Source organism: Camelus bactrianus, chromosome 19 (assembly GCF_048773025.1).
Source record: "Camelus bactrianus isolate YW-2024 breed Bactrian camel chromosome 19, ASM4877302v1, whole genome shotgun sequence".
In the NCBI taxonomy this organism is placed as follows: domain Eukaryota; kingdom Metazoa; phylum Chordata; class Mammalia; order Artiodactyla; family Camelidae; genus Camelus; species Camelus bactrianus.
Genome location: NC_133557.1, coordinates 23355475 through 23374663, shown reverse-complemented (window position 1 = coordinate 23374663; position 19189 = coordinate 23355475). Strand labels below are relative to the sequence as shown.

Below are 19189 nucleotides of genomic sequence, written 5' to 3'. Positions count from 1 at the left end.
GTTGCTTTCCTGTTCCCAGCCCCTACTAGGGGTATTTTCCAGGCCCTACCAACATGTTAGTTCCCCAGAAGCCAGCAAGAAAAAACAGCTTGAATCCACAGAAGTGAAATGACTCACCCAAGGTCACACAGCTATTAAGGCAGAGCCAGGCTTCACACTCAGACTGTCTCCCTGCCTCCTGAATCCCAAGGGCTGGAAAAATAACTTCTCAAACCAGAGAGAGGGGGGAAGAGAGTATAGCTCAGTCCTGGGTTCAATCCCTGGTACCTCCACTAAATACAATAAACCTAATTACTTCCCCTCCAAAAGTAATAAAAACCTGCTTTGTGTCAAGTCTGGGAGTGTTCCAAAAAGTGCCTATTGAGGGCCAGGCAGTGGGAAACGCTAATACCTACTGAACACTTACCACGTGCCAGACTGTGGAGAGCTCTGTGCATGGGTCCCATCCAGCAGTCCCTGCAGCTCTGAGAGGTGAGTACACTTAGCCTCATTTGCAGATGAGGAAACTGAGGCATGGAGGTCAAATAACATACCAAGTGTCACATAGCTGGTAGGTGGCGTGTCTGGAATCAGAGCCCTTGCAGCTTTCACACTTGTATGCAGCCCCAGTGGAGGGAGGGAGGTGAGGAGGCAGGTGTCGGATGAGAAACATCTCCTGTCTCCAATGAGAAAGCAGCAACATAGTAGGATGAGAAACCGCAGCTAATGTTGAGGACTGAGATGCCCTGGAGACGTCAGGCCCCAAACGGCAGCTGCTACTCACATCAACCAATTAAAGAGGGGCCAGATATCCAGATTTTTCAAATGCTGGCTCTGATTTTTAAACATCATGAACAAAATAAAACAGGTGTATAGGCCGACGTCCGCCCACAACTTCCCACAGGAGCGGGGATGGCCTGCTTTTAGGTGGATTTATGCTGCTGTCTGGTGGTGGGGTGGGGTAGGCAGCAGTGCAGAGCAATAGGTGGGTTTCCACTTCCACGAGGATATGTCATACTCCCCTTCTATGCTGACTTCTCCTTAGAGGGGTCCTGGGCAGGGCGCCTGCCCCCAACTTTAACCCAAACCCCTTTGATAAATCTAAACATTTCTAGCTACCCTTTTAAACATTATTTTGTAATAGATAATGTATCCATAAAGTAAAGGAAAATAAACAATACAGGGGAAAGCTGACTGGGACCAGTGAGCCAAATCCAGCCTGCCTGTTTTTCTATGGCCCCCATGAGCAGTTTTTTCTTTTTTGGTTTTTGTTTTGATGGTTAGGGGAAGAAAGAGTATTTCCTAACACATGACATTCAACCATCAGCGTTAGTCGTGTTTTATTGAAACACAGCCTCGCCCAGTTATTTGCATATTGTCTGTGGCTGCTTTTGCAATACAGCAGCAGAGTCAAGGGACCAAATGGCTTACAAGACCTAAAATATTTACTATCTGGCCCTTCACAGAAAAAATTTATTAACTCCTGGTCTAGAGTGAAGAGTAAATTGCTCCCCACTCATGTTCCCCCAAGCCCTCAGTTCTTCTCCCCAGAGGCCATCACTTCCACAAGACACTTGCAAGTCCCTGATGAAGGCACAGAGGCATATCTGTCCCTGCTCTTTTCACACAACAGGTAGAATATTACATACACAGTTCTGAGACAGTGTTATATCAATGCTTCCTTATTCCGTTTTACAGCTGTATAGCATTCCGACTTTAGGATGGATCTTTCTTTTATAACTCACTGAACATTGAGGTCATTTTCAGTTCAGGGTAGTACAAACTGCATCAGAGAACTTAAGCCTTTACTCATAGGGGCCAGCAGCCCTGAGGGGTCAATTCCCAAGAATCGAATTGCTGGGTCAGGGGTGTCTGTGTGTTACATTTGATAGCTCATGCCAAAATTGCCTTCCACCAAGGCCATGCCCATTTAAACTCTCAGAACTTTTGAGAGTGCCAGTTTCCCCCACTCTTGCCAACACAGAGTGTTATCGAGTGTTTTGTTCTTTGCCAATCTGATAGGTGGTTTTAATTTGCGTTTCTCTTACTGTATTTCATTGAATCTAAGATACCATTGATTGCAGGATGCATCCTGATTTCAGAGATGTTTGAACGTAAAAATTTGCATCTTAGAATCACTGAAATACAATACGTTGAATGAGACTGGGTATCTTATCCCATTTCCTTACTCAGTACATGGTCCTTTTCCTATTTTTCTTGGGAGACAGGACAGTAGTGGTTAAGAGCTTGGGGTTCAAATCACAGCTCTGCCACTTACAAGCATGTGACTTTGGGCAAGTTAATTAATCTTTCTGTGTCTCAGTCTCCTCATCAGTAAGATGAGTACCTATCTCATAGGGTAGTTGTGAAGATTAAATGAATTAATATATGAAAAACCCTATGTTCCTGGAACATACTAAATGCTCCACTAATGTTTGCTATGGTTATCATCTTTCCTTTGGGATCTTTTTTCTTAATGAGTTGCAAGGGCTCTTTATAAATTATGGAAATGACATCCTTTTCGTTTCCACCTACCCCAAACCCCTGGTTTTTATTCCTTTTTCCTTGACCACAAAAGTAGCAAATGATACAAAATTCAGACATTACAGTTATAAATTGTATAGGAAGAAGCCAATGGAAATGACCCAGATGTCCATCAGTATAGGAGTAAACGAATTGTACCATTACCCACTACCCACACAGCCCCATCACTTTTTGGCTGTGTATTTTAGCAACTACATCAAACATTAAATCTCTTAATGCTATACTTCAGACACACTCCAGGGGGACATAACTCCCTGTATGTGCCATGAAGTGCCACTAGCAAATGTGTCACACACCCCATCCACCACAGACCCCTTCCAGGGATTCCCTGTCTTTTGGGTGCCTGTGACCCTTCCTGTCAACACTTCATCCCCTTTACTTTCTGTAGTTGGTATTATAAAAGCTGTAGCATGAGGTTGGGGTTTTTTCTTAACTATAAACTGGAAATACAAACATAAAACTGTAGAACGTCATCCACAACCTTGCTACTCAAAGTGTGGTCTGTGCATTGGCATCAGCACCACCAAGAGGCTGTTAGAAATGCAGACTCTCAGCACTCCTCACCCCCACAGAATAGAATCTGCATTTAAACAAGATTCCTAGTGATTTACGTGCACACTAGAGTTTGAGAAGTATTGCTCTAAAAAAATTATACTGTAGGTCTTGTAAAGTATATTGCATTTTTTAGATTTTAAATATACTTTTTCAAATTATTCTTGCCTTTCACCTCCCAGAAAGTCCAAAACTGCCTGGATGTTTTCCCACATTTTTGAGAACGGTGTGTTTGAGTGAATGCTATGGAGCAGTCCAAATCCATATATCTCTTTCCTGGCACACTATGCCAGCTTATTCAGCTGCAGATAACAAAAAATTACCTTTAAGAGCAGCTTAAGCAATAAAGATACTTATTACAGAATACTCAGCCATAAAAAGATTGAAATAATGCCATTTGCGGCAACATGGATGGACCCAGAGATTATCATACTAAGTGAAGTAAGTCAGAGAAAGACAAATATCATATGATATTACTTACATGTGGAATATTAAAAAATGATACAAATGAATTTATTTACAAAACAGAAACAGACTCACCTACATATAAAACAAACTTTTGGTTACCAAGGGGGAAAAGTGGAGGGAGGGATAAATTAGGAGTTTGGGATTTGCAGATACTACTATATATAAAAAGGTCCTACTGTATAGCACAGGGAATTATATTCAATAGCTTGTATACTATTGTATAGTAACCTATACTGAAAAGGAATATGAAAAAGAATATTTATAAGTGAATCACTATGTTGTACACCAGAAAATAACACAACATTGTAAATCAACTATACTTCAATAAAAGAAAAAAAAAGATACTTATTATCTCATGTCTCAAGAAGCCCAACACACCACCTCTCTGGACTCCTCACCTGCAGTCTTGCTGCCGCCCAATTCAATTTTCTCCAGGTAGCCAGGCTGCACTTTGTAAAAATGCAAACCCGTCCACGTTTTGCTTAAAACCTCCCAGGCTCCAGCCCCTTCACCACAGAGGAAACAGCAAGTACCCCAGAGTTAAAAGAACTAGATTCCAAACCTGACTTACTCCTTTCTTGTTTTGAAACCCTGGGAAAGCCATCTTACTCCTCCGAGCCTCAGTGTCCACATCTGACAAATGGAGATAACAGCTACTTTGCAAGGGTCTTTGAGAGCATCAGCATTGTCAAAACAATAATGGCAGCAGCAGCTAATACTTATACAGCCCTCGCTCTGTGCCAAGACTTTTTCTGAATTCTTTAGTTCTACTAGTCATTTAAATCTTCCCACCAATCCAATAAAACAGGACTCTCCTTCCGCATCACCTGAAGCTACCAGCTCAAGCGCAGAGAGGGGACGCGGGGCAGGAGCCAGAGGAATTCTGTACTGGCTGTGACCTCTGGGGAGAGGCGGAGCCTCTCTGAGAGAGAGCTTCAGAGCGGGGAGAACTACAACTCCCAGCAGGCTCCGCGACGCCTCTGGACTATAATAACCAGCCTGTCCTGGGTTGTCGCGTTGATCCCAGTCCTCCGGCGAAGCGCGCAGCCCAGGAATTCGCTTTATTGTCAATTTTACTGCCAGAAATCCCCAAAGAGAACCAAGGAATCTATGCAAGTAAACATTTGTGAGCATTGTAGATAAGAGGCTTGTGTTTTCATCCTCACTCCTCCACCTGTTAGCTCCAAGTCTTTTTTTTCTCATCTCTAAAATGGGGATATTCCTAGGAGTTGTCTCATTGAGTTTGAGGCTTAAAAGCTGGATATGATGGCTTGGTAAATGCCTGCTCGTCTAGTGTCCCCTCCTCCCTTGGTATCAAAGCCTTTGTCAATGCATTTTATCTCCACAGCAACCCTATGAGGTTGATACTATCACACACATACACACCCTTTTCAAAAGGGAAAACTGATGCCAGGAAGGTTCAAGTTTCTTGCATGAAGTCATACGGCAAAATGAGTGGTGAAGGAGGACTCGAACCCAGAAAGTTTCACTCCAGAGGTGAATTCACCTTAGGAGCCCAACTTCTTCCCTCTTGCTACCTGACATTTTGCAGTGACCCAAAGTCCACGGCAAATAATTTCTGTGCTCTTCAAGGTAAACTTGAATCACATGTTACGCAGAATAGGATCAAGATGCTTGCGTGTGTCCAGGGCCAGGAAGAAGTTGCATGTGGCACTTGGAAAGCTGAATTTCACCTGGTTGGAGAAATCTGGGAAAGCTTCCCTGAGGGAGATCTGAGAACTGGAGTGGGTACAGCAAAGGCCCTGAGGAAGGAGAGGACGTGTGTTCCAGAGGACTTGAAAAGGACCAGTGTAGCTGAAAAGGTACAGCAAGTCTCAGAGGTTCGGGTAGTGCCAGGGTCAGGGGACAGTGAGGTGCCCCAGTGCACCCCTTGAGTGGTGGTGCAAGCGCGGAGTCAGGATCTGAGAGTGAAAGCCTCTGTAAATTTAGCCGCATCCTAGTCCTGGCTGTAGGTTCAGGGCCTTGTGGGCAGGATGGCTAACGATTCTGGTTTGCCCTACCTACAGAGTCCTGATTCTGCCTGTTGTCTCAGAAAGATTATACAAGGCCCCCTTTCAATCTGATGATTGTCGCTGTTGGATAATAATTCTGTGGCCACTCAACTTGTAGAGTCTGTATTTTTATCCAATGGGAATGGACAGCCACTGGAAGTTTTAGCTGGAGGGTGTCTTGAGCAGACTCTGGCTGACATGTGGAGAATGGAATACGGGGGCTGCTGGGGTCATCCAAGTGGAAGACAAGGGGAGCCTAGGAGAAGTGGATGGAGTAGAGAGATGCTTGGGAGACATTACTGTCAGAACAAGGTGATGAGTTGGATGCACTAGGTGAGGGCTTCCAGCTCTCTTGTTCCTCTACTGAAAGTCATGATCCTTTCTATGCTAGTGTTTAGCTGTGTCACCTTGAGGCAATTCTTTGACCTCTCTCAGCCTCAGTTTCCACATCCATATAAGGGCTTCTCAGACCATTAGAAGAGGAGGAGTCACTTCTTGGATTTAACATTTGCAGATATATGTCCCCAGGGCCTTTGCACATGCTGTTCCCGCTACCTCCTTCTCATCATTCAGGTCTCTGTTGAAATGAGACTACCTTAGGAGGCCCTCTCTGACCACCCCTTCCCTGGTTTACTCTTTCATAGTTATGTTCTTCCTTATTTGTTTACTTGCATTCTATCTTTGACAAGAATGTAAGCCTATGAGAAAAGGGACTTGCTTCTTCAAGGATGATCCATCCCCAGCACCTGTCACAGAGTCTGGCACATAGTAGCTGCTTGGAAAATATCTGATTGAATGAATGGATTGAGTGAATAAGTGAACAAATGAATGAGTGAATGCTTTCCCTACCACCGTAATGCCCCCAAATCATTTAGCTGCACATCACCAAAGCCTCCTCCTGCCTGGGAGCATTGATCTTGGAAGCAGTACATCTGGCCTGGGTTCAAATTCTGACTCAGCCACTTTACAGCTGAGTTTAGATAAATCGTTTAACCTCTCTCGGCTTCATTTTTCACTTTAATCTCGACCTGGCAGAAATGTTGTGGGGATCCAACTAGATAGGAAAATGCCTGAGTGAAAAACGCTGTTTTTTAAAAATACATTATAAATCTGCATCTATTTATTTATTTTTTTAATTGAAGTATAGTTGATTTACAATATTGTGTTAGTTTCAGGTGTCTATCATAGTGATTCAGTTTTGTTGTTGTTTTTTTTTTTTTTCAAATTACATTCCATTATAGGTTATTACAATAGGAGCTTTTTTTAAAGCTTTCCTTTCTTTTTCTTTCACAGTCACACCCTTCCAAGTCTTATCACCCTTGTCCTTCTCACCAAACACCTCAATACCTCCCTTGCACCCAAGTCTGGAGGGCCTTGCAGGTTGCTGGGCCCTCACGCAAGCAAATATTTCCTCTCTAAAACTGCAGAAAAAAAACCTTCCCGACAACGGGTCGCGCGGTCCGCGGAGCGGGCGTCAGCGCGTGCGCGCACGCATGCGCAGAAAGGCCCGGGGAACGGGCGGGGGGTGAAGAAGGGGCCGGCCTTTGAGCGACAGCGACGCAAGATGGCAGCCACCACGGGCTCGGGTGAGCAGGGGCGCCGGGCCCAGCCGGCCGAAGGGGCAGGGGCTTGGGTCGGGGGCCGGGGACCCGCAAAGGCCCTTGCTGCGGGGCCAGAGCCTCTGCACTGCCTCTGTCCGCTGAGCTTCGTGGCGGCGACCCGGGCGGCTTGAGTGGGGAGGAGGAGCAGGCGGTGGCCGGAAGCACGGGCGGGGGCCTGACGGGCCTGTGGGCGGCGCGGCGAGGCCCAGAGGCTCCCCCGGGCGGCATGAGGGCCCCGCTGAGAGGAAGGGCCGGGCCCTGCGGCGCTGCTGAGCTGCCCGAGCGGGCGAGGGGCGAGCCCAGAGACATTCCCGAGGAGACTGGGGCTGATGGTTCTGTGGGGGAGATCGAGGGGTCCCCTAGAGGAAAAGGAGGCGCCCCAACACAGATGGAAGTCCTTTATTGGGTGCTGGGTGTCCGGGCGAGGGGAGGAGCCTTGGGATGTCCGTTTGGCGGGGACTTAAGAGAAGCCCCTCAGGATGGATGGAAGAAGGAAGATGGGATCCTGGGGGATGACTGAGAGAATTCCCCATTGATTAAGGGAACAGCTCCAGCGTTAGTTTTGGAAATGGGATTAGCTGAGGAAATTTCTATGTTAATTAGAAAGGGGGAGTCTGGGGGTGGCTGCTTTTGGAGGGGATTAGGGGCATCTCCACAGGATACATGAGAAGGGGAAAAAGATTTCTCAGATTCCAGAGGGATTTTATTGGAGCAGCCGATAGTGAAATGACCCCGTCGTTACCAGGCCCGTGTTGAGGAGATAGATGTTAGTTGTAGGAGGCAAGCTCTGAGTAGGGCAGTTGGTGGAAGCTTGCGATATAGGGTGTAGAACAGATGTATTGGGAGCCCTGGAGGTGTCTGTTTGGGGGACAGCTGAGGGAAGCCCCATGCAGCGGATGACTGTGGAAAGGTCAGGTTTCAGAAATGTTTCTCTTCAAGAAGAAAAATCTCCTTTATTGGGTGATGGAAGCATACACTAGGAGTGTCTTTTTTGGAGACTGTCATTCCCTTCCACTCTTTTGGATATTTGTAACAGATATGTGGGTTCAGCTCAGAAGTTCCCCATTGGCTGGATGGTCATGGGGAAAGGAGCAAATAAAATGGAAACCCTTGGGTGACTGGAGAAGAAGGCTGAGCAAACCCCCACTCCTCTGGGATGGGCAAGAGAGAATCAGAGGGCTACACTTCGGGCCAGGGGGAGTTCTTCTAGTCTCTGGTAGGTTAAGGGAAGCAACATTTCTTTTGAGACTGGATTCCCTGTTCTGTGCTCCTAAGATGTGCCAGAGGATCCAATCCTGAAGGGTCTGTTTTAGAGTTAACACTTGCAGTTGGTCATCAGGGGGTGAACACAGATGGCCTTCTGGAGGAAGCAAGGTGAGGATTGGCAGGGAAAGTCCCCCAAAGGACTGATGAGGCAAGAGAGTCTGATCCTGAAGTGCGGAGTATCTCCCTTTTGGTGAGGAAGTTGTTCCCTGAGGTGCTTGGCAGTAAAGTTGGCCAATGAAGTCCTCCCAGATGAGGTGACAACGGGTAGCCTCTGATGGAGGAAGCAAACAGGCCCACCCGCCGGGGTACTGAAATCCTCTGGCTATTTAAGGCCACAGCAACAGCTCTGTTAGGAGAGGGTTGGTGACCTAAAGTGAACAGGGTGAGAAGAGTCTCCAGGATGCTGCTCCTCTAGTATCCCAAGGAGCCATCTTTGATTGTTAGAGTGGGAATAGAAGGAACTGGAAGTAGGAGCTCTGACTGAAGTCACCTACCACAAGCTGCCTTGTACACTCAGAGCAATGGGGTCTTGCTGGAGGACAGAGGAAACCACACATCCTTTTCCTAGATTTTGTTTCTAATTGGAGCAGTGCTGAGTCAATTCAGTTACCAAGAGACTGCCACAGACATTCTCAGCAGAGAGAGGCTGAGTCAGGCCAGACTGCTGTGGGAAACCTCTTCAGTGGAGTAACCCCCCTGCCAGGTTGCCATGAACTGGGGGGTACAATGTGCCCATAGCAGCCAGTGTTATGGTAGTATTGCAACTCAGCCATGTTGGCAATCACTTGAGATTGGCTACCTATAATCTGGTTTAACAGCTACTTAATTCTAACTTCTTGAGGCCTTGCCAACTGAAGAGTGCTTCATAGATGCCATGGTGGCCAGATAAACATCATCAGCTGCTGTCTAGTGGCATACAAGAGCATTTGGCATGGTTTAGAGAACGTGGAACTGGTTTTGAGTTGCCCTAAATGGGCTTCCTAGAACTCCTTGTCTGTTTATTCAACAGGTATTTATTAAGGGTTGCTGTGTCCCGTTGTGAACAGTGAACAAGATGGACATAGCCCCTGTCCTGGAGGAGCTTCTATTTGAGGCAGGAAGAAGTCCATTAAAAGAGAAAATAATTAAGAAGATTTGAGATAACAGTAAATGCTTTGAAGGAAATTGTGTGATGTGATAGAGTCTGGAGAGGGGGTCAGGGAAGACTTCTCCAAGAGGGAGCATTTGGACTGAGACAAACGATGGAAGGAGCCAACCATGCAGTGTGCGTCACAGGTGGGGGCTGGGAGGGGTGGTGGAGTGAGTACAAAGGCCGTGTGGCAGGATCGAGCTTGGCATGTTGAAAGAACAAAATAAAAGCCTTGGTGTGCAAAGGAGGCTTGTTAAATAAATGAGTTAGAGAGGTACTGCTTTACATTTTACTCATTGTGGAGGGAAGCCATTGAACAAGTACCTGGTCTAAAGTAGGCATTCAGTTAAGTATTTGTTGAATGAATGAATGAATGAATGAGAGTCTTAAAAAGAGGGGAATGACAAAACCTGACCTGTGCTCCCAGGCAGTGAGAGGCATGCAGAGTGCTAAGTGTGGAAGCAGAAAGATCTTATTTGGGTTAAACTAAAATGAGTGTACAGGCCTTTCTGCTTTCTAACCCTGGGAAGTCTTTCAGGTGTGGTCAGGGGCCCTGAGGCCTTCCTTAGTCAGGTTTAGAATAAGCCTCTTGATTAGTCTGTGCCCTGGTTGCCAGGAAACAGCTTTGAAGCCTTTGAGTTCCTGTAAGGGCTGAACTTAGTTTTTTGTGGTCACTGCTTTCAACACTTGGTGACAACACCTTCCCACCTCCCTTAGTTCTGCAATGTGTGATTTGTGCATAGATCTTGGAGGGTGAAGTGTGGAAAGCCCACCAGAATCCTCAGGTTGCCCATGCTCTGACAGGTGACTTCCTCCTGCCTTGGCCGGGACTGCAGGATCTTAAATAGTAACCCTTGACTGCCAGGTCTTTCCTCTCACCCAGCATCCCACAGGCTTCCCTGACAGTTAACCCGAAATTGAGTGCCAGAAGAGTAAGCCTTTTACATTTTAAATTTTCATGCGTTGGGAGTGCTGTATACACACACACACTCCACTTATGAACATTTAACCAAATGGGCAGTGGACGTTACGTAGTCTTCCATTCCACTCAAAGATGGAGCTGGAGCTGGGAGGCGAGAACCTGTAGTCTTAGCTGGTCTCGTTCCCGTAGGTCTCCCTTTGTGAGTGTCCTACTGTGCCAGCTGTAGCTAAGTGCCTCTTATACAACATGAGCCCTGCATTGGAGAGAACTTCTTCTTGTATGCTCAGCTGAAGAAACAGCAGTCTGCTCCAGTGATGGAGGGGAAACTCTGTTGGGCCAGTACAACCTCTTGCTCCTCTTAGGGATTGCCAAGGTTAATTTTGATGGTCATGATTTTCCCCTTCATGACATCTATAAAACCACCCTCTTCCTCCCACCATATTCTTTTCCTCTCTCTCCCTCTCTGTCTCACCTGAAGGGTAGGCAGCTCTACAGTAGTTTGATAAAAGCAGAGTAGAAAATGTAAAGTAAGAAATCTTCTTTAATTCTGAAAGGTCCCAGGGAAGTACAGAGCAGCACATCTGGTGAAGCAGAGATGTTAACACTATTACCTTTATATTATGTATAGTGCTTAAGAGTTCTCCAAGTATTTTGACTTACCTGTTATGACATCTCATCCAACTCTTCATAACCTGGTGAGCTAACCAGGGGAGGCATTGGCCCCACAGTATTCCTGAGGGACATTGGTGGCTGGCTGAGGAATGGTGACACTCAGATTAGAGCCCAGGAGTTTTTGACTCCAGTTCCCTCCGCAACGTGCTCCAGTACCTTAGGAAGGGAATGGAAGGGCATGGATTTGGGCACATGCTCTTTCTCAGCCTTGGCATGTTTAATCTTGGTGAGAGAACAGGCTTTAATGAGAAGCTTCTGCCACCTGTAGCAGGAACTCTTTACAGGAGCCCTGGCCACTTTTTATCCCATTCTGGGTAGTGTGCTACCACTCTTTTACGAGAGTGAAGTCATTTCTAAGGAAGCTCTTGCTTATACCTTATACTCATAACTTGCACTCATTGGGCTTAGTCTCCCTTCATAGCATGTACAAAGTAAGTTATTGTCTTCATTTACGTGCGACCCCTTCAGACTTCTTTTCAAGCTGCGCTTCTTGGGCTTACTATATGCTAGATGCTGTATTAAATACATCATCTTGTTTCTGACAGCAGCTCTTTGAAGCAGGTATCTGTTATAAGGCTGGGGAAACTGAGGCCCAAAGAGGAGAAATGACTTGCCTGAGGCTAAGAGCCAGTGACTTGCAAACCAGGGTACAGAACCAGCACAGTTCTGCTTCAGGACATATGCTCTGGGCCATATTACCATTTTTCCAGCCCCCATTGCCTGTTCTCCAGCTAGGCATCTCAAGTTCCTTCAGCCATTGGCAGGTCTGTTGACATTCCTGCCTTGGCAGATTAGTCCTTTTGTGGGTAGCTAGTAATGATTGCCAGGTAGGAGTCTTTCTTCATAGTAACATTCACCCCGTCACAAGTCCAGTAGGTGTAACCCCAAAATAGATGCTAAATCCTCCTTCTCTCCATCTCCATTCTTGTCATTCTTGTCCTACCAGAACTGTCTTTCTCTTGCCTAGAAGGCTGAGAAAGACAGTTCCATTCTCCATAGAAGAGGCAGAACGATCTCTTACAGACAGAAAACAGAAACTGCCACTCCCCTGCAGACAGCCTTTCCCACTGCACTTAGAATAAAATCCATCTCTTTTCTGTGACCCACGAGGCCTTCTGTGGTCTTGGCCTTACCTACCCCAGACCTCCTGTAATATGCACCTCTGCTCTTGCTCTGCCTGCTTCTTCTTCAGGCCTCAGCTCTCCAGAAAGGCCATCCCTGCCCCTACCCCTTTCAGTATAGTCTTCTCACTCATTATCACATCCCTGTTCTGTTCTCCACTAAAGTGCTTAACCTTGTCTGAAGGTTTCTTGTTTGTTTTCTTGCATATTTTCTGTACCTTTCCAGTAGGGCAGAATTCTGTCTTGTTCTCTGCTATGTCCCTAGCACCCAGCATAGTTGCTGACATATAGAAGATGCTCAATAAATATTGACTGTTGGAATGAATTCATCCAGGGTCTCATCTTAATGTAGCCAAATATATAAATTTGACATATTTGGAGAAACAATGTATCTGATAGAGCAGAAGCAAAAGTGCCTGTTCAGCCTTTCAAAAAGGAAAGCTCCTGTCCTGATTAGTTGATATTTATAGAGGGACTTGAGCAGAGAATTAACTCTGTCCTCTCCTTCCCTATCTGTCCTGACACACTTACCATATCTTATTCTTTGACTCCATCCCCGTCAGAGAAAATTTGATCTTTGGCCTTAGTCATTCTAGCAGCAGAGAAATACAGGGTCTTGCATTTTGTCACCAGCTGTTTGTTGTCACATTGTCTGGACTGTAAAGAATAATGGATTGCCACTGTTTCTTCCCCCTAGCAGTGATTCTCAAGCTAGTGTGCATCAGAACCTGGAGGGCCCGTTAGATTGCTAGGCTCCACCCTCAGTTTCAGATTTGATAGTTCTGTGGTGTAGTTAGTATTCTGGTGTGTGGCCTGAGAATTTACATTTCTAGCAAGTTCCCAGGTGATGTGCAGGCTGCAGTTCTGGGGACCATACCTGGAGAAGCACTGCTATAGAGAAGGAGAGAAGAAATATGCTCTTCTGGGCAGGCACTAACTAGGCAGCCAGACTGCACTTGCCAGTCAGTTGCTCAGACATAAGAGTTAACTGCCCCTAACTGTCTATCCACTTTTCAAGAACACTGAATCAGATGTATCACCTTCTAGGCCTCCTTATTTTCCAGAACGGTAGCAGCACCAGACTCCCAGCTTAGTTCAATGTCTTCCCTGAATGGGCAACCAAAACAGTTTCAACTAGCAGCTTTCTTTCCAGGAAAACCTGTGAGGCTCTGCCATTTTAAATCAGGACCCAGGCCAGGCCAGGGTTTTCAAAGATTGGCATATTATGATAGCTGCTGCTTTGTGGCCATGATTTTCCCAAAAAGATGTTTTAAAGGGCTTCAAAATCCCTTTGTACCACAAATATTTTCGTATGTTGCTGTGTTTCAAATTACTGCATTAAATGCTTTACTGTGACGTGGTGTAAAACCCTATCAAATATTCATGTTTTTTCAACTTGGTTGTCGTATTTTCTTTGTAATATCCTACAGCTGCTGGCTTTTCAGTTTATATTTAGCTAAGAGAATAACTGGCTGACTTTTGATACTGACACAGATCCAGGAAAAATTCTTCTGGAAAGAAGAATTCTGAAGTAGCAGGAACAAATGTTTTCTTTTTAAAAATCTTGGATTTCTGTGATATTTTAGCACCTTGGTGAAATTATCTTAACATTTTCATAGTTAACTTTTTAATAGTTACAGTTTATTAAGATTAACAAGAGTCCATTTTTATATCCTCTGGATTGTCACTTGAAGCTGTTTCTCCAGCTGTCTTTTGGGTGTCAGGTTCACACAGAAATTTTAGGAATCTTAAAATGTAGGTTGATTCAGTGGATTAAAGTGCCATAGGAAGAAAACATGTTAGAGTATTACTGAGTTTTTCTGATCTATTATGGTTTCTGACATATGTGGATTTAATTTTTTAATGCATTCACTGAAATCTTTTGTTCAAATTAATGTATCATGACTTTGAGCTTATTCTCTCCATTTGGGATGGGATGAAATTCTCACTGTGACTGCTACACTCGTAAGGTCTACAGGATCGCTGAATTCCACCAATATTTAGATTTACGTCACTGGAGTAGCCCCTGAGGTTCTAAAGCAAGGGTGTGGTCAGGTCATTTGGAGCTAAATGCTCTTGCTTTGTAGATAATATTAATGTATTAATTTTGTATACAGTTTCTAAATGGCTTGTAATATCAGTAATATTCTCATATATATTTTATGAAACAAAGTTTAATTTGTAGTGAAGAATCCTTGTGTGGTTTGAGCAAAAAAACCAGTTGTCCCTCATTAAAAACAAAAAAAGTAAGTTTCCCTAAAAGTCTCAATCACATTTCATTTAAAAATAAAACTACTTATCAAATCTTAATTATCTCAAAATAAAAACCTTAGGTGTCTCAGTTATATGGTATCACTGTCCAATATTTTGGCCACAATAGACTATATTAGAGTTTACAGTAGGAAAGGAAGAGATACTGCTTTTTCTTCAATCAGGAAACATTTATCAAGTATTATTACTTGCCAGGCAGCACACCAGATTCTGGAGAGGTAGGACTGAATGAGTCACAACTGCAACTTGAGAAGCTTCAAGAGTGAGTCAGACAAAAAAAGAAAATGAAATTTAAAGAAGAAGAAAATGTACAGCGGAGACATTATGTGAAGGTGAAGGAACATTGTGGCGGGGAGGATCCTGAGAGGACCTCTGCAGACCGCCCCGCTCCTAATTGAGGATAAGTGTTTCTTCTTAAAATCATCACATTCAGAATGTAATGTATAACTTTCCTTGGGCTATTTAAAATCCATGCTAAGCCCCTTTGATAATCTTTATAATATTAGAGTCCCTTTTAATAGTGCTGTGAATGTTTCCCTGCTGTATTTCCAGAAATAAACCAGAGTTAGAATTTTGAGCATTATTCATTCTGAAAAAATATCCCTAGCTAACACCCAGCCACCCATTCATTCATTCAGCAAGTATTTGAGTGCATGCTCTGGCAAAGCCCTCTTTTAGGTGTTGGAAATTCAGCAGTGAACAAAATAGATGAAGTTTTACTCTCATGGAGCTTGTGTTCAGATGGGAGAACAGACAGTAAACAGCTAATGAAGTGAACATGAATACTGTACATTTAAAATGTCAAGTGGTAATGATGCTGTGAAGAAAAATAAAGCAAGATAAAGGAATGGGAAGTTAGACCTTAGGTGAAGAATAAGGGAGCCAGCCAGCCATTCCCAGCTCTAGGACAGAAAATTCCTGGGTGAGGAAACAGCAAGTGTGAAGGCAAAAAATCAGGTTGCATTTTCAAGAACTTCAGGAAGGCTGGTATGGCTGAAGGAGGGTGAGGGAAGGAGGGTGAGGGAGCAAGGGAAAGGGTGGCAGGAAATGATTGGGGAAGCACGTGGTGCTCTGTACTGAGGTAAGGAGTTTGGATGCTAGTTGTAAGGGGAAGCCAGTGGAGGGCTTTGAGAAGGGGAGTGATGGGAGCTAACTTATCTTTAAAAGGCTCGCTCTGGAGAATAGACGGTAGGTGGAAACCAGGTAAGACCAAGAAACTGGTCAGGAATCTGAGGCGGCATGGACTACAGTGATCACAGTGGGGATGGTGAAAATAATCATATTTGGGATATATTTGGAAATGGGTTGGATGTGGGGTGTAAGGAAAAGATAAGAATTCTTATCATGACTCCCAAGATTTCTAGCCAGAGAAACCTGTGCCATATACTGAGATTGAGGAGTGGGTAGTTTCTGTTTTTTGAAGAGTGCAGGGGAGTTTTGTTTGGGGTGGTTTTAACTGTGTTTGGAGGTCAGGAAGGTGAGGCCAATCAGACAGTGAAGTGGGGACAGAACCTGAGGCTGAGGAAAGAAAGAGTTAAAGGAGGGTGCTACCGAGAGTTCCAAGAACTTGGGGTGGTGGCTGAGAATTGACCATATGAGGGATGTGGCTAGAGGGTGCTGCTTGGTGTCCCTGACAAAAGCAGTTTTGGTGAGTGACTACGTGAAAAAGCCTGATTAGAGTAGGTGTGAGTAGGGTGAAGAACTACAGACAAGGAGTCTAGACAGCCCTTGAAGGTTTTTTGCTAAAAAGCAACAAAGAAATGAGATGGTAGCTAAGAGGAGATACGGGATCAAGTAAGGGATTTTTATTTTTTATTTTATGATGGATATACAGTGTGCTGATGAAGGTGATTACTACTCTGTGTCAGGTATTTCGCAAAGTGCTTTACAAGTTTCACTTCATTTATTCTCCCTCATTGACACTTGAGAGGGCAGGGAGTGTTGGGATCGTGGTTTTGGTGAGGTTCAATGTAACTTGCAGTCACACAGCTAGATTACTGGAAAGTTGTGGAGTAAGGACTTGGTCCTAGGTCTGTGCTCTCAATCCTCTGCTAAAAAATTATAGAATTTTCTCTACAGTGTACTCTGATTCTTATTTGTGGAAGATAACCAAGCCATTACTCCGACCAGCCTTTTTAAAATAGAGTGGTCAGCCAGGTATCCTTACATTCTTGATTCTGCTTCCGTGTCATCGAAAGATCATTTATGTGAGTGCACACACCCAGGGAAGTGTGGTTGACTTTATCTTTCATAAAATGGAATGTGCATACCTTTTTATCCTTTGCTCAATTTTTTGATTTTTTAGCAAATATTTATCCAAAGCCTACCAGGTAAAGGCCACATGTTTGTGTGTGTGTGTGTGTGTGTGTTTCTGAAAATGGGAACCATCACCACAGTTGTGCAAAGTAGTATGTGCTGCCTTAAGTCTCTTAGCATTCCTTATTTCCCACCTTTCTCAGCCTATAAGAAGTTCAGTAATGTGTTGTGTCGTCACATCATTTGCTATAAGCAAATGCTTCTGGCTTTGTATCCTGAGATGTTAGTAGTAATACATCCTAACCTGGCCTCTAATCCTTCAGCCTAGCCTGAACATTACCCAGTAGATTTGCCTTATCTCTTGTCCTGTTGCAGCTCCCCACTAATTAGCCTTAGGATAAAGTCCAGTCCCTCTAAGTAGCATGCACCTCTTTAGCTTTCATCAAATTCAGAGGGGTCTGTGACCCCCCCCCAAAGATTAAGAATCATTGTCCTCTGATTATATTTCTCTCATACGTTTTGATACTGTTTTGTTTTATTGAACTTTGTATACAGTGTATATCTTGTTTCCAGGGTGAGACTTATACTCTGATTGGGAGGCTCCTGGTTTTTTTTTCATAGCACCTATAAGGTCTAACATGGTGTTGAGTAAATGTTTGATAATCATTATACTGAAAGGAGATGTGTGTACATATTTGTTACTGACAAATCTGCGGGTAGGGAAGTTTTGACAACCAGGTAAAGAGCTTAGCTAACTTTTTAAAAAACTGCAGTCCTGAAATGTGTGGATTTTTGCTTGTAAATGTGAGAGGAGCTCAATTTTTTACACATGAAACATGGTGAACCCTACCTAGATGGTTCCTTACCAGATAGAGTTCAGTATACCAGCTAATCGGGTGCTAATCAGTCACTTCTGTTTAAATATCAGAAAAAGCTAAGTGAATCACTGCACAATTTGTAAATTTTTGCAGTTCCTGATTTTTGCTGGCTGTTATTATTCCCCATACTTCACTTTTAATCAATTTTGAGTGAAAATAGAAGTTTATAGCTTAGGAAAAAAATGAATTAAAATATAAGTCCTCTTTAAAAGCTATCCACTTTGTGGACTTCTATTCTTCAAGATTTAGTTACATAAAGATGAACAGTGTGCTTAACTGTCAGATGCCAGATTAGCGCGTTTATCAATCTTTTCTTACCCTCTGACAGAAGAAAGGGTTTAAAATATCCTCTGAGCTAAACCTAGGGTGTTAGGGCGCAAACGGATTTTTGAGAACAATTAAGTGACCTCAAATGTTGTAAAATGATGGTCCATAGCACAATCTGACCCACAGACATTTGGTCAGAGCAAAGGATTGACTGTTCCCTTTAGGCAGGATGTGTATTCTCCAGCTCACCTCGGTTCTTAACACTCCCTGTTGTTGTTGTTGTTGTTGTTGTTGTTGTTGTTTTATTGAGTTATAGTCAGTTTACAATGTTGTGTCAATTTCTGGTGTAACTACCTGTTGTTTTGAACCAGACATTAAAGACATTTGCAGAGCCATACCACTCTCCTCACTGTGTTCTTCGGAACATACGTTATCTTAAAATGTAATGGTTTGTTGTGGCTAGTCTTAAATGAATGAAATATTTTTATAATTTGTCAGTTTTAATTTCTAATTTGGTAAATATCAGTAGCTATCTCCCACAATAAACAAATCTCTTTGACATCTTCAGTAATTTTTAAAAGTGTAAAAGGGTCTTGAGATCAAAAAAAGCTGAGAACTGCTGGTCAAATGGAATAAATGCTTATTGTCATTAATCAGTACATAGTACAACTATTCTGATAGTTATATGTATGTTCCAACTCTTGCTTGGAATATTTCTAGACTGCCCAACAGATATGGCCAATCCAAAGTTTTTCACTTAATTAAGCTGTTTTGATGCCTGTTTTATAGTTGAATCAAATTGAATCATCCTATATGGTCAGTATAGAAGTAACAACAAAAAGCTGATTTTGTCTTCTGTGGTGCTCAGTTACTATTCTAAATACTAACCTAAAGTAAGTTTAACTGACTCATTTTTTGTTGTTCAGTTGTATATATGGGCTTTGCACACTTTGTTTTTAAGTAATTGAATGTCTAATCCAATGGAAATACCTGTTGGAAGTACAGGATTCATTTCTAATATATTTTCCCTACTTCACAATTAAAAAAATCAAACATCAGAAAAATGTAACTTGAATTCACTCCCTGTTTTGAAACTAATACCAATGAGCTTGTGATATTTGGATTAAGATTTCTTAAGCAGACCTGTTTGTTAGATGAAGAGGGAACATTTCCAGCCATAAGGATGTTCTTTGCTAAGGTCTACAAAAGCAACAGTTACACCAGGAGTAATTAATCCAGCCTGGCTTAAAG

General features: G+C 43.6%; 1 protein-coding gene across 1 annotated transcript in view; it reads left to right on the top strand.

Annotated features, from left to right (window-relative positions):
- The first annotated feature begins 7034 nt into the window (after window positions 1-7034).
- Window positions 7035-19189, top strand: part of UBE2V1 (ubiquitin conjugating enzyme E2 V1) — a 28165-nt gene continuing 16010 nt past the window's right edge. The window contains exon 1 of the mRNA XM_010958617.3: window positions 7035-7141. Within this exon, the coding sequence (XP_010956919.1) occupies window positions 7120-7141 (22 nt within the window). The 5' untranslated portion in view covers window positions 7035-7119. The remainder of the gene's footprint in view (window positions 7142-19189) is intronic.